Below are 27,304 nucleotides of genomic sequence, written 5' to 3' on the forward strand. Positions count from 1 at the left end.
CCTTTCTGCATTTAAATAGCAGTGTAAAGGTTTGGTGAGATGGCTGCTGAAAGAGAAATCGTTAAGAAACACTTTGGGGCGCATGAACTATTACGTATACTCACACACGATTGCTTGTGCTAATGCATATCACCACTCTAACCATTTGCTTGAAACATAACCATTTGCTTGGAAACAAGTACTATTTATTTTATGTAACCCAATTCTGTATATGGCTGTCTTTGGTTCCACTGAAATGTATGCTTCCTACTGCCATGTCATTGAGTTTTGGGTCATGATGCTAGACTGAATTAATTTCAGTGGTATTAAATGGTTTTAAATGAAAGTGTGTGACTGATCAGACGATTCAGCTGTTATTTACATTACAGAAAATAAATTGATTAGGAATTAAGTTATGGCATGATATTGCAAAGTGGTTACCACCCCCTCTTTATATACCTACATCGGTGTCGTGATCAGAGCTGATGTATCCGCGTTTACATGTATTCAGACTAGAGTGGCAGGGAAGCAAAGACTCCTGTCCTCGTGTTCTGATTTCCTGGTATCTTTATAAACCACACACGTGACCCTTGGGAAACTAGCGATTTGTGGGATAATAATGCACAACTCCCCTCTTGTACTCTGGAGGGCGGGTGATTTCTTCCCTGTGCCCTATTTGGGTTACGAAAGCAAGGAGTTTCCTCTCGCTCCTGGTTTGGCTAGCTTTTGCTTATGGGCGCGATTAAAGGGCGTGCTGCGAGGCTAGATCCGCGCGCGCCCCCCCCCCTCTTTGTTTTGTTTCGTTCCTGAGAGATTCCTCCGTTGCTGTGTTTGTATTTGTCTGGGCAGTCACATGGAAACGCAGTGCTCGCTACTGCCGCAAGACCCAACGCCGCCTCCCCCAGTCCTCCTGGCTTAAACTTCATTCTGGCTCGCTGCCATTTGAAAAACCTTGCTCGGCGAGTTCGCCTTTCAACCTGTCGAAGGGGACTTGCGGCGTGACGAGTTCCGGCCCGGGCTAAAGCAAGAGTCGCTGTGCACAGACAGCCACAAGGTAATTGGATCGGAGCAGCGTATTGGTAGCAATTGCGTTCACTGCGCTGCTGCAGTTTGTACTATTCCGATAGTTTAACTTCTGAGACAGGTGCTGCCGCAGTTTGAAATCCAGAGCTATGAAGGCTGGTTGAGCTGATTTACTTGGTCCAAATGTATGCATGCTTGCTCGAAAGCGAGCCTCACCACGCTGAATGGGAGTTGTGCACATTATGACACTGTAGCCTTCGCGGTAATTTAAAAATACTCCGCATGTGCTCAAAGGCACTTCTTACTTGTGTTCCAGCATTGTGCTTGCCTCCGAAACCGGATTCTGGGACTCTCCTAGCTCGATTTCAAACCAGCTCTGTCTGGTTTTGCATTCGCTCACCGTTAGCCTTGTGCATTCTGCCACGCCGTTGAGGGAATTGTGTTACGTTCTGGCTGGCTGGCCTTGTGCAGCTGCCAGCGAGACTTTCACCTTGTTTTAGACTAAGCCGCTTTGCTCAGAAAGAAAATACCTGCTGGAAGCATAAATATTGTATCGCGTCCCTCGGGCGTCCCCACCCACCCCCACAAGCTGAGGCTCAGATACCCAGCGGGTATTCCTGCCCCGCAGCCGGGACGCAAGAGGAGAGGCTGCCCTTGTCGGTGGCCCCCTCTCCCCGGACTGGTTCGAGCCCTGGGACCGAGGCTGCTTCAGCATTTGCTCGCTGGATGACAGGCAGCAGTAACTTTACTCTCTGCGTAACTTTACGCTCTGCGTGCTGTGTGCCTCCTTTTAGGCGCCTCGCACAGATGAGGGCAGGATGGTTCGAACTCCTCAGAGCGAGAGTGAAGCGTGAAGGAAGGCAGGCGACCGCGCGCGAGAGAAATCGGCTCTGCGGAGGTGTTTCTTGTGTGTGTTTTTAAAATTTCGCCTCTCTCCCTCCGCCAATTGGAAGTTGACCAAGCTCCAGCAGTTGCAGCTTCATTCAGAAAGCAGCTGAGGCCGCCGCCGCCGCCGCCGCTTTCCAGAAAGCCGACCATGGAAACTACGGTGCTTCAGCCCGGGGATTATAAACCCCCCAGCGGGTAAGAAAGGGCCCTGGGAGGACTATAGGCAGACATTTAAATTTTGTGTGTGTGTTTGTGTACTTTTTGGAAACCCTTTTTTGGTGGGTGGGGAGAGCAAGGAAGAACTGCTGTTATTTATTTGCCCTTCCACGGTGGCCCGCGCGTCTTATTTCCCCCCTGCGAGCTGCTCTGAGGAAGGGAGGGAAAATGCAAGCCTCGTCCGATGCATTGCGCTAGCCGCACAAAGAAAAGCGCGCCGTTTTGGTGAGTCTGTTTTGCCTTTCTAATGGTCCGGGAAACTTTTTGAGGTTCAACAGATGTAGGTTGGGCGCTCCCTCCCTCCCTCCCTCCCTCCCTCCCTGACGTTCCTTCGCAAGACCCCTGCGCCTTTCAACGGGGCAGTCAGAAATGAGGCAGGCGAATCTCTTCCTCGACGCCGGAATCTCCCTGCTGGGGGAAGGCAGCCCAGTATTCCTCTGCGAATGGCTACCGCCGAGCCTCCACCGAACAAAAGGTGCTCCTGCTGGCGCTTGGGCCAGGAGGAGCGCCCTGGGATTTCGCCCCCGCGCCCTCTCGCCCGCCCCGCCTCGTTAGCTGTTGACAGGGCTGGGGAGGAGCTGGAGCCCGGCTGGCAGCTGAGAGGATGGAGGTGGAAGGCGAGCCGCTCGCAGGCAGCGAAAGGGCAGGCTCCCTTCTGGGCGCTTGCCGAGAGGAGGCTCAGGCAGACGAGCGTTGCGTGACAGGTGGAGGAAGAGGTTGCTCTGGAGGAGGAAAGAACAACCCCTCCTCAGACCTCTCCTAAAAGGGGAAAGAGAGAGTGGGATGCTGCAGTAAAAAGACCCAAAACGAAGAACCTTGGAGGGGCTTCAAAAGAGAAGTTCCTGAAGCCTGGGAAAGTGGGAGGTGGGGTGCAGATGGTAATGAGACAGTATGTCATTTCACATGTCTTACGGGCAATGCACTTTAAAAGCCCAGGACTTCTCTAAGCAGAGGAGCTTCTCTGCATCAGCCTAAAATCCTGCATTTAAAATGGGGCTTTCTGCTTCCGTTTTAAATGCAGGATCACAACTCCCTTTTTCACCTGCTTCCTTTCCCCCTCCTTCTCCCTGTATCTGAATCTTCCATATCTTTCATTGATCTTGCTCCTCTTCTTGCCACTTTTCCTCTTTTCACGGAGGGAACTCAAGCGGAACACAACTGGGTAATTGGATAGCTCATTAGCTGCAATCTATTTAAAAATGGAACAAAGGGCATTTGGTGCAGGAGATGCCCTGGAGGTTCTTGGTGGCATCTAAAGAGCCTGCAAACTTCTGTGATTGAGCAGTCTCAATAGGATAAAAGCTCCTTGTGAAGGAGTCCTAGATCTATGCTACTGCTTTATAGAGGTATTGGAGTGCACTGATAACTGTTGGGGCACATTACACATTCAATATACTGCTTATGTAGTGTTATTTCCTGCTTTTTGTTCCACATTATCCAATATACCGCAACAAATGTCATTGTGTGTCCTACGAGGAATACATGTGCAAGAGGGATATAGAGTTACCATGATGGGATCATAATCATGTGACACAAGGTGTAGATCTCGCCCAGGTTTCCCTACAGTGTTCATGTTCACAACATGAAGGAGCCTGAGGTGGGTGGGTAAAATTGTATGGATTGTAATTTGTGAGCTGGCTATGTGGTGAAGAAACTATAGATCCAAGAGAGGATACCCACAAGTTCTCTTGTTTTTGTGGGGGATACACAAAAAACATTGTAAATTCAGAAGTTCCTCTGCCTCTTTGAAACCCAGCTTGTACTTCCGGTAGTGACCTGAATTAAATTCACCCATGCTTGTCCATTTTAGTTCACTGATTCCCAAGATGTCGATGTTCAATCTTGCCATCTCATGTTTGACCACCTCCAGCTTACCTTGATTCACTGATCTTACATTCCAGGTTCCTAAACAATATTGTTCTTTACAGCATCGGATTTTCTTTTCACCACCACACACATCCACAGCTGAGTGTCCTTTCGGCTTTGGCCCAGCCGCTTCACTCTTTCTGGCGCTACTTGGAAATTCCCTCTGCTCTTCCCCAGAACTATATTGGATACCTTCCAACCTGAGGGTCTCATCTTCCGGCGTCATCTCTTTTAGCCTTGTGATACGTTCCATGGGGTTTTCTTGGCAAGAATACTGGAGTGGGTTGCCATTTCCTTCTCTGGTGGACCACATTTTGTCAGAACTCTCCGCCATGACCTGTCCATCTTGGGTGGCCCTGCACAGCATAGCTTATGGCTTCACTGAGTTACGCAAGCCCCTTCGCCACAACAGGGCAGTGATCCATGAAGGGGAATAGTTAGCACTATGATGTAGTTAATTTTCTTTGCTTGCACCAAGACATTTTCTTGAAACAGCAAAGATTTCCACTCCATTCAGCTCTTTGTCTCCATTTCTAAAGGTGTTTATTCTTTTAATTTTTTTCTTTCTTTTTAGCAACAAACCATAACACAGTTCACTCTGATGCAGAGTTGTAAAATGAATTCATTAGTGGATAATTACACTAGATGCTAAATAGCATCAACAAATGTTGGTGATCACTTGGGAGTTACAGATGCTATTTCCTTTGTTTCATTTCTCAAAGCTTAAATGTGGTTCTCTTAACTGCAGTTTTTATTTCATGTAAAGCATAGCGAGTGAGAACAAAATAATTCTTAATCCAGCATTTAAACTGTTTGAGTTCTTGGTTTCAAGTTTTTTCCATGTCTAGTTCCAGTTTTTGTTTAGGATTAACATTAAAGTAAGAGACTTTAATCTCAGAATCTTTTTGTTTCTCTGATATCAGAAGTAATACTTGGGCTGATGATATTAAAATTAGATCAAATCTAATGTCATGCAAGTGGATGTCTACTAGCGCAACAAGACTTTCTCCCTCTCTCCTTCCCCCTACAGCCCCCCCCACCACTGCCCTATAATCTGCTCTGGAGGGTTTCCCAGACCCCCAGAACAGATTTTGAGGGCAAGCCCAGGGGCAAGGATTGCTGCTTCCTGGTTTTGCTGATGGAACAATTTCCATCAGCAGAACTACAGTGTTAGATCCAAACCTATGTCTGGATCTTGAGTAAATTCTTATTAAGGGCAGTGACATGACCAAACTAGTTATCAACATGATCTGAAACTATTGTGATGCATGGGAGAATGAGTTTGTCACTATAGGTATGAGTACTTAATCGGTGGCAACATAATATAACCAGACAAAGAATTAGAAGTGATCCAGTGATTTTAATTATCTGTGGCAAGCATGTTTTGTAGATCTTTGATGTGAGACTTATTTTTGTGTGTCTTTTGGAATAACGTAAACTATACATATTTAGTATCATAGACATTTGGGGAGTAAGGAGTAATATTTTATCTTGTGTATTAAATCCGTAACCTTCAGGGAGCATGCAGGCCACATCCTAAGCTCATGCATACCTTCAGTATAAATTAATTTTATTTATATACTGCCTTCCTACCAAAGCATTCTAGATGTCTTACTATATAATACTAAAACAAACAAAAGTTATAAAAGTACAGACTTGTCTCAGGTCATTGGTGGTCTCTTTACAAAAGCTGATGGTATAAGCTCCTTTCTTTTACTTTCCTGAGGGTACACAGGGTTTTTTTTTGTGAACTACTCAGAGGTTTGGCTATTGGGCGGCATGGAAATGTAATAAATAAATTAAATAAATAGCAGTCATTGTAAAGGTGTGGGAGGGTATGCCCTAAATTTTCTGCCATTCTGTTGATGTTTTTTTCAGGTGCTCATGCCATCAACTCCTGGCCTTCACGTCCCTTCTTCTGCCTTCCCTTCAAGCCACACTGGTCTTTTCTTAGGTTAGCGTCTACTTCATGACTCCACCAGAAACAGCATGATTTCAAGCTACCTCTGGCTATAAGGTCTGTGGTGGCAGTGTCATGTGCCCTCCAACAGCAGACCACACGTCTGTCTTCTTAAATTATAGGTAGAGACTTGAGTTAGAGGATGAAGTTTGGTCCGAAGCAAAAAGTGGGTTGTATACAATGTGCAAAGACGCTTATGCAAGGGAAATGCCTTGCCACCTCTTCTCTGCTGTAGCGCATTGGTTGGGGGATCCTCAGGACACTCCTGGGATGTGGGATGGGGGGCTGCAGTGGCAATGGGGAATTGGGGAAAATCAGATGTAGTGGTGGGAAATTTTGATAGTTACAATAATGCTTGTGTACACTTGTGAATTTATATTAGAGCTTGTTCTCATGTTATCAGAAACCCTGTATTATATGAACAATGAATTCTCAGAAATATGTAGTTAGCTGTCATATTATTATATGGGACTTTATTGTGTAAGCTGCCCTGGGGGGCTCTTGCCCTGAAAGGTGACGTAGAAATATTTTAAATAAATAAAATATACATTTTACTTTTTAAACACTTGCTAGCTGGGTAGATGCATAGGCCAGTGCATGGCTGAACTTATTGATGTTAATATGGACAACAGAGTTCCAGGTAAAGTTTTAGGGCCAAAACCAGATGTGAAATCGCATCAGAGATCTGTGATCATATCTCCTAATTTTAAAAAAGTTGAAAGTAACTGTGGGGAACTTCAATTTTGATAGGAGTAGAGGTGCTAGATGGCAGAGTGAGGGGGAATGGTGTCCTAATCCGTTCTCCCTTTGCTGTTTTCCTGATTGAGAACACCCCCCTGAAGCTGTTATTAGCCCTGCAGGGGGGTGGGAAGGCAGGCATAGTACAGGTACTTGCAACTCCCTGAAGCTACTAGCTCCATCAGGGGAGAATCTTGATGAGGCGGAGGGTTAGCCCTTCTTCATACCACCCCCATATTACATCTGATGTTAGTTTATGGGGAGTCATTTCAGACCTTTTACAAGAAAATCACATGATGGTTGATAAGTAACAGCAGTTTTAAAGATGGCTACCATATGCTCCGTTATGTACTCTGAATAATGTATTTTTCTTACCTAAACCAAGAGGTAACAGCTTTCTGTATTTGGACTGTAGCCAGTCTCTCATGTCTTTCATACTGGAATACTAAGCGGGTGCCACCGATTGTCACTGGGAACGTGTGACCTGTGGCATTGTTTGTTACCTACCCTCCCCCCACAGATCTAATTGGGCCAGTATTGAATTTCTATGCTTACTATTTGATACTGGTGGGAATTTGCTTCTTTTGCCTACTTTATCTAGAAAATGGATGAAATGGGTGAGGAATGCCTTTTAGATTTCTTTCATTGGCTTATGTGTAATATTAGGAAAACTGATATTTTAAAGTTATGTGAATTATTGCTATGTCTTTGAGAACATTGGTTCTGCAAAGGGAAGACCTAGAAGAAAATAAATTATGCATAGGGAGGAAACAGGCTTATTGCTCCATGCGCAGCACTCACTTAAAATAGCAAGTTTCAAGGACTTTTCAATCTGCACTTTTCAACAGAACTATAAAGCAAGCTTCCATCGTTTCTGGTTAAATCATTAATAGCAGTATTATTTGCAGTCGTTGTTAGATGTGAGCAAAATTAATGTCTTGTCTAGTATACTGAACAGATTTGCTGCAGATAAATGGTATTATAAAGTGTTGTGTGGCTTCTGAAAATTGATACTGGTCTTTGTTTTAAAATAAGTTGAGGGCACAGTCAGCTGGAGTCTTGCCGGATTTATTTTGGTATGTGTCATCTTTGTCAAACATTTAGAATGTATGACTTATTACTTCCAGTTATCAAAAGGAGTTAACATTTAATAATGCATTGTTTGTATTAACTTTGGACATGTATTAAAATAATCCAGTTGTTTTATTGAATTCATTGGGTTTAATTAGCTGCGATTTTACTGACTGCTATTTCTGGTTCATACTTGTTTTTATTTGTATTTGTTGGTTTTAAAATTTTAATTCAGTTTTTTTAAGTGATTATGGTAGTTTTGGGCTGTTTTGCTAGTGTCAAGCTTGGGGCCTGGCTTGCAACATGGACAGTGGGTCTGATCTAGGCTGATTGGCCAGAAACATGGTCATGAACAGGATGGAGGTCAGGTACTGCATGAGGCGAATGGGACCAGAGGCAGGAGACATAATCACAGACAGGCTAAAGGTCAAGTACCAATGACAAGGTGAGCCAGGTTAGATTTGAGGCAAGAGAGTGAGAGAGTGTCTGTAGTGCTGCCTGATGGGACAAGTTGCTCAGACTGCCAGACCAGCCTGAAAGGAGAAGGGTTTTATCAGGCCTGATGCCTCTCCATTAGGCTACAAGGTCAGCTGACCATCTTCAGGCTGTGAGATCAGCTGACTGCACTTAGACCAGTTCTACAGCCTAGAGGGTGCCCTTGGCTGGCTGGCTGGCTGGCTGGCTGGCTGAAGGCCCAGGCTACTGGTGGAGCAGGATGTAAGGTGCTAAAGGCTGGCTGTTGCAGAGCCTGGTTCAAAACCCTTCTCAGCACCGTACAGTTAGTTGCTTTGAAGACTTTTCATGGAAAAGCAACTCATAAATGTTTTACAGTTAAAATGCATAGTAATAAGCCACATAGTGGGGGCTCTTTTCTTAGTGTTTCCTCATAGAAGAGCCTATACAAAGGACTCTGCGAAAGGATTATCCATTCCTTGATTTGTTTTTCATTTTCAATGGATTAATCAACAAAATTAAATTAAAAGCACAGTTAACTACAGCTGGTAGAAGTGAGGTAGTTGTTGCTCTGTGCAACTTCTAGGTTTTCTTCTAGTGAGGGAACAACTGGTCATATATAATCCTCCCTTTATAACCACTGATGTTTTTGAAGTATTATTAATAACTAACAGAAGTGATCACTTGTATTCTCAGTCTTTTTATTACATTCAGCTGTGTATATATAAGCTGCTAATATACTAACTAGAGTGCCTTATATGCCCATTTTCTTCCCAGTCCACCATTTCTTCTCAGAGAAAAATCTCTCTGGCAAAATTTCGGTTCAACACTAGACTCTCTATGAGGGGATTGGGACAGAGAGAGGACATTCTGAGAAAAGATAAAGATTGGAGAGGGGACAGAGAGATTAAGGTGATTTCAGAAAGGGAGAGAATAAAAAGAAACCATCCATGTAAGACTGAAGGAGAGAGCAGCCACCACCTTCTGCCCTCACACCGCAACTTTTATTCAACAGCAGGTCCACCACCAGTGTGTGACAGAGCCTAAGGCCTATACTTGCATTGCAGGGACAAGCCTGAGAGATTCTGAATGCTCACCTTTGTCTAACTCCATCCACTTCTACTTTAGTAAGCAGGGAGAGCAATCCTGTGCCCACCAGACAGTGTCTGGCGGGGCATAGGTTTCTTTGGTTTCCTGGCTCCGATCTCAGAGCCAGAAAACCATGCTCCCCACCCCCTCCCCTAGCTGGTGTGGAGAGAACCATGCTGGCTACCTCTCCATGCTCAGGAAACAGAGTGCAGAGATGGGGAAAAGAGTACATTCCTGGGGGAGAGGAGGAGACCAGGGTGGCAGCCATACAATGAATCCTATGGCCACCCCAGCCTCCTTCCCTCCCCCTCCCTGAAGCCTTCACTAGACAGGTGAAAACACCTATCTAGTTTAAATGCAGAGCAGCAGGCGCAATGTGCCTCTTGCTCTGCACAGGATAAGCCTCTGAGTTCAGAGGCTTACGAGTACCCAGGGCGCATCCCATAGGATTGTGCCCTTAGAAACTTACTTTAAGTTGTATGCCTACCTAAGCTGCTCCTCTTGCTTCCTCTCCTTTTCTCTGCTCCCTTTTAAATAAGTCCTAGCTTTTTTTCTATTCTATCAAGTTGTACAGTGGTTGTTTCCCCTATCTCCTTTCAGAAGAGTATTTTGGTGGCCCTGGCATTCTTTCTCCTCATCTGTTCCATTAGCATTTTAACCAGAGTCCTGAAGTTCCCTCTTCAACAAGGGATTGCTGGTAGAGAAAATGTGATTTCATTTGGAGGCACTGTTGGGATTCCATTCAAAAGAGAAAGGGGCCACTTGTTTCCACAGCGAATTGTGAAGTCCTCAGTCATCTTGATGATCTCCAAGCAAAACAAGAACTTGTCTTCAGCTTTTGGAGAATCTCTGAGACATTTCGGGACTTTGCTCATTTTTCTTTCCTCAGCAACTGCTGGCACAACATGGGGTCTTCTCTAATACCAAGGTAGCTCTGGACTGTAAATTTGTTGACCTGCATTAGAAATGCCACTAACCCGGCCGCCACAATGAATTCTAATAACTAGTTATTTCAGAAAAACATCTGAAAAAATATTCTGGAAAATAAAACTAAAAGTACAGAACTCCTCCTGAATTCAGTCTTCAGACTGTTATAACTGTGGACTTTGCTGCAACAATATTATGCCCATTTTTTCCCTCCCATCCCCTCGTGCATTAATAACTTGGCTCCTTGCGCCTGACTCTTTACATAGGGAAAACCTACATATCTTTGTATAAGTGGCCACTTTTTAAATAAAGCAAACACAGTTTTTATTGAAAGGAGATGGTTTGTTTAAAAGAGTCTGGAATGCCACCTAACCCGTTTCTGGGCAGTGGGCTCTGAGTAGAAAGTGTGGAGACTCTCTTATGCTTTTTGTACACATATAAATGTGGACATGGGAGAAGTAATAAGACATAACAGAAACAAAATAATGTACAGTAAGAATCTCTGTATGCGTGACACTTTGGCGGTGAGTCTACATCACTGGAGGGCCCAGTTAGCCTATAGTATAATCCAGGGGCATCCTTGCAAGGGACCTGCACATGAGATGTCTCCACCCATATGGGGAGAGTAATCCAGAGGATTGGGTATCAGATGGGGTGATTTTGGGAACCTGGCTATTGTCAATAGTTTGATCTTTGGGCTGGTTCACACATTACGTAAGCCAGAATTGCTGAGAATTCTGACTTAACATGAACGAGCAGGTGTGCTCGTGCATGCTGCTTAGTTCCTCCTGCTAGTGGGAACAGCTAAACAAAGCAGGGAACCTTCATCCATAATTTGTCTAATGTTATGTCTGAACCGGGATTTCTGATTTGTTGCTCTCCTAACAAGCCAGAATTGTAAGATGGGACTTGTACTTGGCTTATGATTCTGGCTTGTTAGGAGAGCAACAAATCAGAGATCCTGGTTAGCATTATGCTAAACAAATCACAGAAGGAGGTTCCCTGATTTGTTTAGATGCTTCTGCTGGCAGAAGGAGCCAAGCGGGAGAAATCAAGCTGTGTACACTAGTATACTTGCTCATTCATGGCAATTCTGATTTGCTGTGCGAAATGGGCCATGTGTATATTTGTAGGCAGGAAAATGTGTAACAAACACCTTTGTAAACTGGGCAATTAAGTGGGACATAGAAGATACAAGAGCTACAATGTTTTATTTTTTAATTCTCTATTCAGAAATACCCTGTGTATTTGGGAACTGTGGATAATCATGCTCTTCCTTAAGTGATGGACCATCACTTAGGCAAGCAGACTGAAGGTTGTGGCCTCTGCATCACAATGACTGCAAGTCTTAACAACTGAGCTCCAGTGTCAGTTTCTGTAGCTGAAGAATAGAGAGAAACTGGGTTGACAGCATGTATATAATATCTTGGAATGGGTGAGGGTCTGAATTAGGGTTTTGGTAAAATTGTCTCTTCCCCACTTTTTATAGGGTTGAATGAGTCCATATATTGTCATTGGTTTAAGCATGGGGGTTTGAGGGTATGTAATAATGGCTTTTCACATGATATAGAAGCAGGCATGAGTGAGTTAAGCACCCTCTCTGTATTTCCATGATCTTTGGGGAATTAGTGCATTTCCCCTGCAAGAAGATTAGTATGCTCTCAGTGAATGGGCATCCTGCACATCACAGGGAGAGATGTATGAGTTCCCCTTTCAAACAAAAAAGTGGAAGCATGGGAGACAATGCACAAATCACTTGTATGTTATTACATCATATGCAAAATAGATATGCACATCTCTGTCTGTTTTCAAGACAGAGATAAATGGTGGGAACTAGAAAGAGATTTTCATTCTTTTAGGGAAATTTGGGGATTTTACCAAATTTAACTTTTCAGAGTAGTTTGGCAGTCAATATAATATGAATTCTACTCATTAAGAGGCTTAGCTGCTGCAGTACCCTGTAATGGATATGTAATGTGAATTGTTAGAAAATGTCTAAATTAACATACGGTGTATTTTCGGGATCACTAAGCAAGTGATCTTGTGAATCAGTATATCGTTGTCATAGTTTCAGTATGACAGCATCATAAATGAAAGGAGCCAGGATTTAGTGCATGCCAAAACATGAGTCAGAGTGATTGCATGGCATGGCATGGCTGGGGAATGAAATGAAATGCAATATCTGATACCTACATTTAGAACTTCTCCAGTCAGAAGCAAGTTTGTCTTCTGAATGATTTTGTTGTTGCACTATCCAAATATCTAGCAACATTTTTAGCAGCGAAGCACATGTTGTCGAGCCGGTAGGAAAACTTATGTGGAAAAATGGTATGGATTACAACTCATCTTACTATGTACAGAAATAAAAATGTTGTGTTGTTCATTACCACTTATTCTGTTATAACTTATTTGACATGAGAGGCCATCTCCTCCCTCTATACTGTGTTAACTCTGCTGTCCCAGAATTCCCATGAATCCACACTGAAAGCAAAAAGATGAACATAGGCATGGGAATAAACAATTTACTAATTAATAATTTCAGAGAGAAAAATGTGAGGAAAATATTTTGGGAAAAGACGAAATAATGACGTGTGAATAACTCCTCCTGACTTCAATCTTCAGTCTATTATTCTCCCCCTCCGTTCCCCCCCCTTTTGTGTAGCATCCAGTCTAATGAAGAGTTCTGGAAAACCTGAGAGCCTGCTCACAACTTGACGTTTTGGTTGTCAACCAGGGATGGGGAACCTTTTTTTAGGCTGAGGGCCACATTTGCATCTGGGAAGGCAGTCAAGAGCCTCATGCCAACTGTAGCGAGGGCCACCCACCTCCCCCTGCATCCCATTCATACAAAGACAAACACACGCACACGATTAATATCACAATACACTCATACTGGAGAGCACAGGGGAAGATCATTGGGAGGGGAGGTTTAAACCTCCTACTGCACTGCTCAGCTCAGTGGAACTTCCAAATGGCTTTGCTCTGCCCTAAACCTTTCCTGGCAGAAAATTTGTTTCATACTTTATAGAAAGCTAGATAGAGATCAGAATTATTGCCACTATTAGCATTTGAGAATTTTATAGCAATACTAAGGGAATCTAGACTTCAACTGCATAGCCATCACTAAGACATCAGCATTTTATTGCAGTTCAATTTGAATACAGTTCATTTGAATGCAGTCCTAAGTTTGATGTCAAGATTGGGCAGCACTGGACTTTAAATTGCTCCCATCAGTATACTTTCACAAGCAGACAATATCCTTAATTCCGTTAAAGGTGTTTATGGGCTAGGAAAGGAAAAATAAACTGTTAGCAGACAGAATATAAAAGGTGCAACAATGGTGCTTAAGTGAAGGACTTGTGACAAGTGGGTTTTAAAAAATGTTTAAAAGAGGAGAGGGAACTGGCATGATGTAAGACGGCTGTAAGAATTGATATGGCAGATAGTGCAAACGGGGAGTAGCAAGGGAACAAGGGGAACTCAGAGCACATGAACTTCTGTACTGTAGTGGTGGAGCAGCAAGGGGAGCTTAATGATTCAGAAGGTGACAGGAAGTTGTTGAAGGGGAGACATGTCTGACTGGTCCACAGTGGAGCTTCACTACCTCCTTAAAAAATAGTTTCTAGGTTGTGTGTTCCCAAGCCAGTGCTGGAGTACATTTAAACGTTTTCCTTCTCTGTGTTTTTCTTTGCTTCTTTCAGGGTGGATTTATTTAAATCAGCAAGAAAAAAGGCAGAGCATCTCCACACCAGCCTAAAATCCCGCATTTAAAATGGGGCTTTCTGCTTCTGTTTTAAATGTAGGATCACAACGGACTCCCTCTACACGTGCTTCCTTCCCCCTTTTCCGCCTTATCTAAGTCTTCCATATGTTTCATTATACAGCCGCGAGATGGCGCTGTGGTCTAGCTCCTCTTATTGCGGTTTTTCCTTTTTCAGGAGGGAACTCAAGCATGGTAATTTGATAGCTCATTATCACCAATCTTTAAAAAAAATGGAATAAAGGTCATTTAGTGCGGGAGACACCATGGAGGTTAACGGCGTTATCTAAAGGACCCTTAAATTTTCGTGAGTAACCAATCTCAATAGCAGGATAAAAGCTCCTTGTGAAGAAGCTGACTGATTTGAATTACTGATTGAATCAAGTTTCCTATTAATACTTCTTCATATATTCTGTGAACAGTGGCACAAATCTGACCACTAAACCATGTTAATTTATAACTATATATAGCCAGGGTGCACAACCTTTTTGGCCCTGAGAGCTGCATGTGATGCATTATGAGTGTTGCTCATAATGAGTGTTACTCCCAGCCAATCACAGAGAAACTGCAGCGCAGTCCCCCCAGTCGCCTTCCCTGAGCCTTGGAATTGGTTTTTTGCTTTTGCTTTCTCCCCTTTGCACTGAGTGGTGCGTGGGTGGAGGGAACAACAAGGAGCTGAGCTGGACAAAGATGTGTGTGCAGCCAAGGCAGCAGAGAAGAGCTGAAGCTGGCTGCAAACATGTACAGTTGGTGGAGGGGTCTCTCGGGTGGGTGAGTGGGAAGCAGCAGCTCACTGCCCTGCCTGCCCTAAATGACAGACAGTCCGGCATTGCTCCTTTTTCCTTCATGCTGCCTTGGTCTGGCCCAACCCCCACTTATCAAAGGAGCAAACAAAAATGAAAGCCAGTGACTGATAGGTTGAAGGAAGCTCTGATAGTTACTGAGGTGAAAATATGGCTTGGATCCAGAGAATAGCATATGTAAAGGGACTGGCAGAAGGTGACTTCAGCCAGCCCTTTTAAGTGCATTTTTCTCTGGATCCTATCATTGTTTAGTAGGTAGGGTGTAAATATTAATATTTAAGAAATGATCAAATCAGGGCACAGTTGGGTGGTGCCCTTGATGCTTGTAAGCCCCTGAACTTGGAGGTTTACAAGCATCCTATGCAGGGCAGGAGGAGTGGCAGAAGTGATCTTTGCCTCCCCGTCTTCCCAGCCTGCATTTTTGCCTGATGGCCTTTTTTGCCCATCTAATGAAAACATTTTGGAGGGGGAGGAGGCTGGAGAGGCCTCAGGATAGCTCGTATCCTGGCCTCTCCAGTCTCCTCCCCTCCCTCCCCACCAAAACACCCCCTTTTCCCCCTCTCCAAGGTCATGTTCCTGACCTTGGAGAGCAGCCGGCTCTTTCTGCACCAGCTGTGGGGTGGGGGGAGCACCGAATGCTGTCTCCGACTTCAGAGCTGGGAATCTGAAATATGCTATGGCCCCTCAGACGCTATCTGGAGCCATAGGATGTCTCCCTTAGTTCATTGACATAGAAAAACCTCCTTTAACTCAATGTATTTGGTAGAAAGCATTGATTCAGTTTAGAGATTAACTATAGGGCTAACATGCTTTTATTCAGATTATTTAATATTAAGTCATTCTTTAAGAGAAAGTGTGTGTGTGTGTGTGTATATATTGTTTAAAATATTAAAAATCCATTTAATTTTTTGAAAACCCTGATTTAAATAAAAACAAACATCTTTTAATCCACCCTAGCCTTCGTGGACAGTTTGACCTTCCACCTGGCCAGTGAAGGCTTATACTGTGCAATGCTTTGACTCTCTGGTAAACAGATCCTGGAGCTCTTTAGTGCTGCCAGCCCCTGATCTTGTTGGTACCCTCTAAGTTCTGGCTCTGGTGGTGGACACTGGAAAACTAGAGGAGGATGTCGAGTTGTAGACCAAGAACCTTCCTTTCCCATCCACAAAGAACTAAGATTTGCTGAATGCCCCCTGAGTGAAGCCTCTTTGATCCATATTGGGTTTTTGAGGGCAATTACTCCCCTGCCTCCCTATCATCTCAAACTGATTTGGGTAGGAAGGGGTACTGCTTTAGTATAATAATGCTTCTCTGTATATTTTCATTTCATTTCTATACCACCCAATAGCCAAAGCTGTCTGGGCGGTTCACAAAAATTAAACCCAAAAAGCGCAGGGTAAAATAATATAAAATATAAAAGCATTAAAACCACAACATAACAGTACAACCAGAATAAAACCTAGCAGCAGTGCAGATATTTAAAATGCAGATTTAAAACACCAAAACTAAAAGACTAGAAAGCTAAAATGCCTGTGAGAATAAAAAGGTCTTCACCTGGCTCCGGAAGGAATACGACGTAGGTGCCAGGCGATCCTCACTAGGGAGCTCATTCCACACCTGGGGTGCCACAGCACAAAAGGCCCTCTTCCTAGTAGCCACCCACCTGACTTCCTTTGGCAGGGGCTTACGGGGAAGGACCGCTGAGGATGATCTTAAGGTCTGGGTAGGCACATAGGGGAAGAAGTGATCCTTCAGGTAACCTGGCCCCAAGCTGTTAAGGGGTTTGAATATTAATACCAGCACTTTGAATCAGGCCTGGAAAAGGACTGGCAGCCAGTGCAGCTGGAAAAGTATTGGCGTAATATGAGCTCATTGGCCAGTCCCTGTTAACAATCTTGCTGCCCTATTTTGGACCAGCTGAAGTTTCCGGACCATTTTCAGAGGCAGCCCCATGTATAATGCATTGCAGTAATCCAGACGAGAAGTTATCAGAGCATGGATAACTGTAGCTAAGCTATCTCTGTCCAGGTAAGGGCATAGTTGGTATAACAGCCTAAACTGATTAAAAAGTGCTTTCTGCCACTGAGTTCAGCTGTGCCTCAAGTGACAGTTCTGGATCCAAGAGCACCCCCAAACTATGAACCTGATCCTTTAGGGGGAGTGCAACCCCCTCCAGAACAGGTTGAATATCACCTAGCGGGGCAGACAAACCACCCACTAACAGTACTTCTGTCTTGTGTGGATTGAGTTTCAGTTTATTGGCCCTCATCCAGTCCATTACCGTGCCCAGACGCTGATTCAGAACAGCCACTGCCTCACCTGGTTTTGATGAGAAAGAGAGGTAGAGCTGGGTGTCATCCGCATATTGATGGCACCTCAGCCCACACCTCCGGATAACCTCCCCCAGCGGTTTCATGTAGATGTTAAACAGCATGGGGGATAAAATAAGAGCCCCTTGGAACCCCAAGGCATAATTGCTAAGGCACAGAGCAATAATCCTCCAGCACCACCTTCTAGAATCAGCCATCCAAGTAGGAGCGGAACCACTGCAGTGCAGTGCCTCCACCTCCCAACCAGACAACCTATCCAGAAGGATACCATGGTTGATGGTATTGAAACCACTGAGAGGTCCAGGAGAATCAACAGGGTCGCACTCCCCCTGTCCCTCTCCCGGCAGAGGTCATCCTGCAGGGTGACCAAGGCAGTTTCCATTCCAAAACCAAGCCTGAAGCCCAATTGAAATGGATCTAGATAAGTTGTCCTGCAACTCAAGCACCTTGCCCAGGAACGGGATGTTGGCCACTGGCCTATAATTGTTATCATCCTCCAGGTCCAGGTTAGGCTTTTGCAGGAGTGGTCTGATTATGGCCTCTTTTAAAGAGTCTGGCACCACTTCCTCTTTCAAGGAGGAATTTACAACCTCCTGGACTCAGCCAGACATCCCCTCCCTGTTTGATGCAATAAGCCATGAAGGGCAAGGGTCAAGCACACAAGTGGTCAGTCGGACTTGGCCAGGCACCTTGTCCTCATCCTCAGGCCTCAATAACTGAAACTCATCCAATAAAACTGGACCAGACGGTGCTCTGAATGCCTCTACCAATGGAACTGCATTAATGGTGGTGTCCGATTCATGACAAATCTGAGCAACTTTATCTTCAAAGTGCCGTGCAAACTCGTCACAGTATGCTATCGAGGGTTCCACCGTCTCTCTCCCTGGCCCAGAATAGAAAAGGATTATATAGATGGATATGGATATGGGAGCTGGTTGAAGATCTTCTGTCCTATTCATCTTGTGTTGGCACTGTTGAATTAATGCTCTAGTCTGCAGTTGATTTATGCAGCCACACACTTATGACTGTGTTCAAGGATCTATGCATGCTCAATGGCAGAACAGATGGTTGGTGCAGAAGAGAGAGGAAGATCTTAAAAGAGGCCAAGTGTAAACAGTTTGAGAAACTCTGCAATACTTGGTTCAGATCTCCATTTGGCTGCCTGTAGCCCAATTATGTCAGAGTCTTTTCCGGCAAAAGTCCACAATTGTATTTTAAAACTAGGAGGTTGTGAAGGGTTGTCTCTGGTTGCCATGTTGAAAGGTAAGGGCTTTTATTGGGACTGGGAGGGCCTGAGGTTTTTCTTTTCTTGACTTAAGGACACTTGAGATAAGGCTGAGAACCTTTTAACCAGTTGTCTGGAATCTTTTCAGACTTGGGATCTACCTTTGGACTAAGTGTGCATTATGGGACCTATTTCTTTCCCTTTTTTAACCATATACAGTACTGTGCAAAAGTCTTAGGCCACCATTAGATTTGTTGTTTTAGCAATGGTATAATGACCATATATAATTATTTCTCCATCTCTTCATTAGAATACAACCAGAAAATACAGGAAATTTGTATGCAGTGTTCAACAATAGAAAAAAAATCAGAAAAAACTGCTTCCATAGGCTAAAGTGGCAAGTATTTAGTGTGACCTCCCCTACACTAGAGTAACAGCAGGCGCCTGGCTAGGAATGGTCTTCGTGGAAGGGTAGCAGCCAAGAAACCACTTTTGCGGAAGGGGAACAGGGTGAAAAGGCTGAGATATGCTAAAGTTCACAAAGATTGGAATGAAGATCAGTGGAAAAGAGTATTATGGAGTGATGAATCCAAGTTTGAAATTTTGGGGTCCAATCATTGACAATATGTGAGAAGAAGAAGAGTTGGAGAGAGATGGATGAATGAGTGCTTGCAGCCTTCAGTGAAACATGGTGGAGGGTCTGTCCTGGTTTGGGGCTGCCAGTGGTGTTGGCGATCTTGTCCATATTAATGGGATCATGAATGCTGAAAAGTACAGACAGGTTTTAATTCATCATGCCATTCCTTCTGGAAAGCGCCTGATTGGGAATGGTTTCATTTTTCAGCATGATAACGATCCCAAGCACACTGCTAATGCAGCGAAATCATATTTAGCAAGGAAAACAGCTGATAAAACACCGACAGTCATGGACTGGCCTCCACAGAGTCCAGACCTGAATATTATAGAGGCAGTATGGGATCACCTGGACAGAGAAAGAAATAAAAGACAACCTACATCTAAGGAAGAACTCTGGGAAGTGCTGAAAGAAGCCTGGTATAATATACCAGAAGATAACTTCAGAAAACTTCAGGATAGTCTCCCCGAAAGAGTTCAAGATGTGCTTAGAGCCAAGGGAGGTCACACTAAATATGGCTTTTGCCTGTACATATTTCCTTTATGTACACAATTTACAAACATTGTGTTTGTATCTTAATACAGAGACCGAAAAATAATTATGGATGGTCATTAAAACTTTGCTAAAACAACAAAGTTGGTGGTGGCCTAAGACTTTTGCACAGTACTGTATGTATATAGCCTAGATAGCATCACCAATGCAATGAATATGTACCTGAGCACACTCCGGGAGAGAGCGGAGGACAGGAGGGCCTGGCGTGCTGTGGTCCGTGGGGTCACGAAGAGTCGGACACGACTTAACGACTGAACAACAAGTATGTATATAGTGGCCCACATATGTATATGGGGACACTCTTTTTAAGTCAGACTGTGACTAAGTTGCAGCTTCTGGCATTGAAAAATCCATGTAAATTAAATACTGACATTTATAAATGTACTTCTATGCTGTCTTGTACTAGAAAGGTTTTTTTAAAATAGCTGTTAGATATTTGTGTTAGATAGTACAAATCCTTTTTTAATACTTACAAGTAATAGTACTATTTTTCACTCTTGATATTCAGAAGTAAACCCCACCCAGATTAGTCTCTATTTATTACAAAATGTTCTCAAGTCAGAAAACAATTTTGAAACTCAATGTCACTCCTTGCCCTCCAGTAGCTGAGGGCTTTGTTTTTAGTAGCAGAAAGCATGTGAGCCTACTAAAAGAGGATATAGCAATGTAAAAAGTGCCTTGTTTGCAGAGCCTATTTACACACAGTCCTTGGCTTTCCTGCAAGGAAAAAGCAGTGCAAATTTTCCTGTTCTGTTTTCCATAAAACATTTGGCACAGAATGGCATTTTCAGTGCTGTTAGGATTGCCTGATTTTCAGTGGCCAATTTAATACATGAAGCTACTGTGTATTGCGTGTGTGTGTGTGTGTGTGTGTATGAGAGAGAGACAGAGACAGAGAGACAGAATATAAATTCACACCAAGGTTAAATAGATATGGCACACTTGGAGAGTTCTCAAGTTCGGTATAGATATGGATTGAAGCCTATGTGTAGTGGGGTCTCCACCGCAAGTGCAGCTGTTGCCTGGATTTGCCTGTCTTCCATGTATTGTGCATAATGTTTGAATAGGGATCTACATGTATATAGCTCAATGCACTTATGCTCAATCCATGTGATTGCTAATTCCTAATTTTTTAGCATTTATGTGGATTAGGCCTAAATGAACAGAATCTTCCATCTCACACTCCTGAACTTGCTTTGTCTGGAGGGATATTGCAGGGTGAAGGTTGTCTAGATAACTGAGTAAGTTGGCTAGGTCCAATACCATCAAAGGCAAAGTTGGATCTTGAGCAATTCTAGAGCCATTTCACAGATAATTAGTTTCCTATACTGTTGCTGCACATCCTCATTCACACACAGCTAGTGTGTGTATACATGTAACAAGCAACATGGATCTATGGGAACTTTTAACTAGAGGTATGCACACACAGCGGATTTATGTGCTACATACTAAATCATTTGGGGAATAGCTACTTTTGAATTGGGGAAATTAGTTCAAACACACACGCTTTAAATGTCCAAGCACATAGACTATTTTACTGGCTTTTGTTCTTACCATATACGTATTCATTACAGAAAGAGAAAACAGTTTGGTTAGTATACCCACTCCCTAGCATATGGGATGGCATACTGATTCTAACAGACCTAACTAATAGAAAAGACAAAGATTGGAGACATTAGCGTTGCCGGATAATTGGGGTAAAGGTGATATTAGGGAAATGGCAGAGAAGGAGATTGGGAGGCTATCCAACCACATGAGCTCGGACGCCAATGAAAAGTTGGACCATGGGGCAGAAACTGATAGAATTGAGGGAGAAAAGAAACAAAGCACAGCTATACTTACCTGACTCAGATGAAGAGGAACCCAATGGGCTTCACTTCTGGGTTGGTTGCAAAAAGTTATAAAGTTCCATATGCAGCCAAAGGCCTGGAAAATAAGGGAAATCCCAAAGAGTTCCGAAGGGCAATGGCGAAGAACAGAGCTCTGGAAAAGAACGCAGAGCATCGAAGAGCTCCCAACAAGCAGCAGAAAACAACATAGAAGAATGAAGATTTCGGAAAAGGATTGAAAACCATGACAGTACTTCAAGATGCAGGAAAAGTAAAGGATGGCCACAGAGAAGTCAGGAAGAAGCCGGAAAACTTTAGAAGTGCATAGATTGAATTCTGGCTTTTTTCAAGCAAAAAATAAAAGCAAGGATGTGTGGTGGAGGACAGTGGCTGGATAGTATGGAGAACTTCATGGGCCATATTGGGAGATGTGCTGAATTCACCCTGTGGGCCAAAGGTTCCCTGTCCCTGAATAGAGGCCTACCCACTCTCATTCTTTTTGGTGTCTAGACTACTGTAATGTACTCTGTGTGAGACTGAAAATTGTTTGAAAATTTCCCATTGATGGGCGTGGATGCCAATTTGTTTTTGGGCCCAGTTCAAGGCGGTGGTTCTTACCTTTTAAAAGCCCTACATAGTTAGCAACTTGATTATCTGTTTCTGGGAAGATTGTTTTCTGTATGAACTCTCCTGGCACTCCGGACCTTTTGATGAAGCTCTGTTATATATTCCATCTAATAGGTAGGCTGGTTAGCCTCTAACCAGAAGTTGGGATTTCTTGGTAGCAGTCTTGATACTCTGAAACTCCCTTCCAAGAGAGGTTCACACAGCCACCTCCCTGCTGCCTTTCTGGAGGTGGGCGATGATTCTTTCTTTAAAAGGTTTTGGAAAAGATTGGTGACTTACAGTCCTTTTTTACATACTTCTTTAATGCTCTGCTTTATGCTTCAGGTACTGCTGCTGCTGTTTTTTCTTTGTTGTGTTTTATTGGAATATTTTAGATGTTATAATAAGCATGTAAGCCACTGAGAAATTGCATATGAATAGTGGTAAATATGTTAAATAAAATAAGTGTGGCAAAAGAGAAATATGTGCATGTGTATATGTGGACTATGGGCAATTTCCTACATGACACTGATATTCATATAGTAAATTCATCACATATTCCTAGAATCCTCTATCTACAATGTGCTGAAGTTCTGTGTCAGCTGTGCAGAAGTTCCTCGATGGATAAGTCCATGTAAAACAGTTCCCTTTAGGTAGAAAGTTTCTAAAGCCACTGCTATAAATAGGAAGTTCCGTTGCCTGGAATATAGCCCACTAGCAGCACACAATGAATATCTTGGTTGTAATTTTGTTAGAATGTGCTTTTATCTTGAGCATGTACTCAATGGGATCATTTCATAAGACACAGCATAGAAGCTCAGATTGCAGCAGGCCCTTGCACTGTGTTATTACTTGACTCAGTGTGTGCTATTGTACCTGGATGGTTATAAATCTTTTATAAGTATTATTCAGATTGAAACAAATAATCACAAGCTACTACACTCAGCAAGTGAGGGTTTCCTGTATTAAATTTATTTCTCCTGAAATTATTTAAGGTTGAAACCAAATTAGTCAGGGAATGCTGTGAATGAAAGAAACCCCTTCACTATATAGAGGGAAAGCAGTCTGTGTTAGAATAATAGGTTACATTATTCTGATACTTTTGTTTTTTGAAAAATATACTTTCCCTAACTTTAAATACCTTATAGCAGTCCACCCAAACTGTTACATGTTTTGGGGTCAGTGGCCTTGCTTGTTCACAAAATGGTTGCCATGGTGGACGTGGTCAGTCGCAAAAAAACAAAAACAAAAAAGATCATTTCCCAGAAAGCAAACTAGTGAGAATAAATGACAGTAACGTGTCCAAGTATCTAAGTACAAGGCAGAGTTAGGGTCTGAACTCAAATACACAACGTCTTTTTTGAATCCACAATTTTGTGCTCCACCCATTTCACAGAAGAAAAATTGATGAGGCTCAGGGACAAGTAATTTGTCCAAGAGTCAAGATAGAGGTGGGATCTGAGTGCAATATGCCAAGTCACATATTTCCCCCCACAAAGCACAACAAAATATCCATTTCATAGAAAGCAAAAAGGTGATGCTCAGAGAGAAACACATACAGGCAAAACACACATGCATCCACAGGTAACTTCCTCCCCCCAGAGAAAACACACACAACAGGGAAAACACCCATGCAGGCAAAACACACACTGCACCAAAACAAACAAAAGCAGCTAAGGGCTTCTCTACACAGTACTTATATCATGCGATCAAGATTTGTTATTCATGGAAGTTTGTGGGTCCTTTACATGTCATCATCAATCTCCAGGGCCCCTCCCATAGTTTATGACTTTTTTCCCTCCTTTATAAAATGCAGGGAAAGTCCGCTTTTTCTCTAGGAAGCACAATGAAGCGCTTTACTTGCTGGGTGTACTTCCATAAGGGCACTCCAACAGCAGCACCATCTAGTAGCTGTAAAATGAAACATAGAATTTGCCAAGAAATATAAACAGTGCATGTCAGCCAGTGTAAAGTAGATGATCTTAATCCTGCAAAGAATCTGGAAGCAGAAGCCTCAGTAAGGATGTGGGATTTTAGCCTCGTGTGCTGAAGCCCAAAGATATATAACATACACACTTCCACCAACACACCATTGCCAAACAGGCAAAACGCTTACACTCGCACACATGCATACACAGAGGATAGGCAGAACACCCCCTCTAGCCCCACAGGACATTCCCTGCCACTTCCAGCTTTTTGTTTTTTCTGAGCATCTGGGTGTGCTTCAAAATGAAACACTGGGCCGCAGCCACTTGGCACTTCTACTTTCTAAGAAAGCCTCTAGTGCATTCGTGGTAATAAAGATGGTGCTGGAGGTCAGCACTTTGGTTTGCAGCACACTGGCTTCTGAGTTAAAAGAAGTAAATTACTTTTTTTTAGAAGTATTTAAAAATCGAAATTCATAGCAGAAGTGGTGCAAAATTAGTAGCAGAAGTGGTGCAAAATTACTAGTTGCAGATATCAAGGGAGTTGTCTGCAGGTACTGTGTTGGAGATGCTAGCCTTGCTGTATTTTTGGACAAGAGTATGATACAAAAATAAATTCCTTTATTTTACAGGTGACTTTAATAGGCCTAGAAGAGAACTGATTGGATGTTAGTGGACTAGGTGCATAATTTAGAATTTTTAACAGAACCGCTCCATTGGTGTTACCAGCGTTTACTCTTGTGCTTTCTACCAAACACTTCATCAGCTGCAATTATGTGTATTATTTTGCCTGGAGCTGTTACGAAATGAATGATATTTTGTGTAGTGAGGTGCATCGCTATATGGGAATGGTTTTGTTGTGATGCGTATTAATCTCATAATTGGTATGCCATTTTTGAATTGAGAAATATTATTTCTCCTGAAGTCTAACATCTGACACTTAGTCGTATTCAAAAAAGATTGTTTGGATAAACTTAAAGGGGGCTGTAGATCCTTATAGTACTGGCTTGCATTTGTCGCTGCCTGCTTTGACAATACTGATCACCAGAGGAGAGCTCAGTTCATTCTTCCCACTGAGCCCAAAATAGGTGATAGGTAGCTGTGAAGCTGACCATCTGTTTAGTGGATGTGTCCATTGACCTGATATGGCATGGCTCACTTGTACATCCGGACCTTGTTCTTAACTTACACAGCAGCCTTTTGCATGCAGATGTGATTTTGAGGATGATATGTCATGCATGGAAGCTTGCTTGAGTTGTTGTTGTTGTTCAGTCGTTCAGTCATGTCCAACTCTTCGTGACCCCATAGACCATAGCACGCCAGGCCTTCCTGTCCTCCGCTCTCTCCCGGAGTGTGCTCAAGTTCATATTCATTGCATCGGTGATGCTATCTAGCCATCTCATCCTCTGCTGTCCCCTTCTCCTTTTGCCTTCAGTCTTTCCCAGCATCAGGGTCTTTTCCAGAGAGTTTTCTCTTTGCATTAGGTGGCCAAAATATTTGAGCTTCAGCTTCAGTATCTGTCCTTCCAGTGAGCACTCAAGGTTGATTTCCTTTAGGATGGACTGATTTGACCTCCTTGTAGTCCAGGGGACTCGTAAGAGTCTTCTCCAGCACCACAGTTCGAAAGCATCAATTCTTCGGCGCTCAGCCTTCCTTATAGTCCAGCTCTCACAGCCATACATTACTACGGGGAAAACCATAGCTTTGATTATGTGGACCTTTGTCGGCAAGGTGATGTCTCTGCTTCTTACTATGCTGTCTAGGTTTGCCATAGCTTTCCTCCCAAGGAGCAAGCGTCTTTTAATTTCATGGCTACAGTCACCGTCTGCGGTGATCTTGGAGCCCAAGAAAGTAAAATCTGTCACTGCTTCCATTTCTTCCCCTTCTATATGCCAGGAAGTGATGGGGCCAGATGCCATGATCTTCGTTTTTTTAATGTTGAGTTTCAAACCAGCTTTTGCACTCTCCTCTTTCACCCTCAACAAGAGGCTGTTGAGATCCTCTTCGCTTTCTGCCATTAGGGTGGTATCGTCTGCATATCGGAGGTTGTTGATAATTCTCCCGGCAATCTTAATTCTGACCTGTGATTCATCCAACCCAGCGTTTCTCATGATGTACTCTGCATATAAGTTAAATAAGCAGGGTGACAATATGTTCTCTCACGCAAATTTTGAATCAGTGAAAAATACAGATCTTCACACCCATCCCACTTTTTTTTTAACCAGTAAACTTAAGATAGGAAGTCTTTGGCCTCCTTTTTAAAATACAGTGTCCTATTACTTTTCACTATAATTAAGTCTAACAAGAAAAAATACAGTGGAACTCTTGAATACTGCTAGATCTTGCATATTTTTGTTAAGTAAACACCATTTCGAAGTACGTTGGCTCATGTATTCCCAAGAGACATGTCTAATAAATAAATGGATCACTCTTCCCCTCATAAATCATCTTGAATTTACCAGTTGAAGAAAATATTAATTTCCATCATATTTATTTGGTACTAGGCAAGCTTTATTTACCTGGAGACCATTGATGAATCTAAATTATGCCTATTGCCTTTCAGAAGAAACTTTTCTGCTTCTAAATATACCAGCACATTTTAATTAAGAAGACCCTTGCATGATTGCTGTACATTCAGAGCTGGGCTCCTAGATGTGGAGGGCCTATTGGTAATCTGAGAGGAGGAGCAGAGGCTAAATTAGCCTCTAAATTGTTAATAGCAAGGCTATGACTGTCTGCTGGGAAATGATCCTCTTTAGATGTATATAGCTTGTTGAGGTTCTTCAGAATTCCTAGTATGCAGTTGCTCTTTGGCTGTGATTTGTATAAGTGTTAGACCCATAATTTGACCATGCATGTTGTTAGATGTTCAGCTTTTTTGCAGTGGTAATGAAGAACAAACTTACGAAGTAAATAGTGATATTGGGGCAGCAGCCCCATGCGGAGTTCCTTGTGCAATTTTGACCTTAGTAACAGTTGTAAAACAAAAGCATTTGGTTATATTTTCCTTTTGTCTTGTTCCACCATTTAAATGGAAAAATGACATTGTCTTTATGGGTTATGTCCCAAGTACACTATTAAAGTTGCTCTCTTGTGTACACTTGACAGTAAGATCCAGTGAACTCTATTTCAGAGAAGCTTCAGACATGCTGGCTCTGTGACATGTGTATTGTGCACTATATATCTAATTGGCATTACTGTGACACCTTGGCTCAAGAATCCATTTTGGTTCCGAGAGGCGCAGCCTGAAAAACAGCCAGGCGCGTCATCAGTAAGGCTCTGACTGCCTCAAAGGTATAGGAACTAGAATGTGTACGTGCTTCTTTGATTAAAGAGAGTTGTTCCCTGTCACTGTGGAAATAGATAGATGTCTGCCTGATTGCCATGCCGCCACCACCCAGTGGATTGAACCACAATGGTACCTTTGAAT

General features: G+C 43.1%; 1 protein-coding gene across 3 annotated transcripts in view; it reads left to right on the forward strand.

Annotated features, from left to right (window-relative positions):
* The first annotated feature begins 966 nt into the window (after positions 1–966).
* Positions 967–27,304, forward strand: part of COBL (cordon-bleu WH2 repeat protein) — a 209,363-nt gene continuing 183,025 nt past the window's right edge. For 2 of the 3 annotated variants that reach the window (XM_084857680.1, XM_084857681.1), the window contains exons 1-2: positions 967–1,033; positions 1,956–2,085. In XM_084857680.1, coding sequence (XP_084713806.1) covers positions 2,039–2,085 — 47 coding nt within the window. In that variant the 5' untranslated portion in view covers positions 967–1,033; positions 1,956–2,038. The remainder of the gene's footprint in view (positions 1,034–1,955; positions 2,086–27,304) is intronic. The other variant, XM_084857683.1, reaches the window with a different exon arrangement.

This window comes from Heloderma suspectum, chromosome 5 (assembly GCF_057233095.1).
Source record: "Heloderma suspectum isolate Gila_16-S chromosome 5, 16-S_ref, whole genome shotgun sequence".
NCBI lineage: Eukaryota > Metazoa > Chordata > Lepidosauria > Squamata > Helodermatidae > Heloderma > Heloderma suspectum.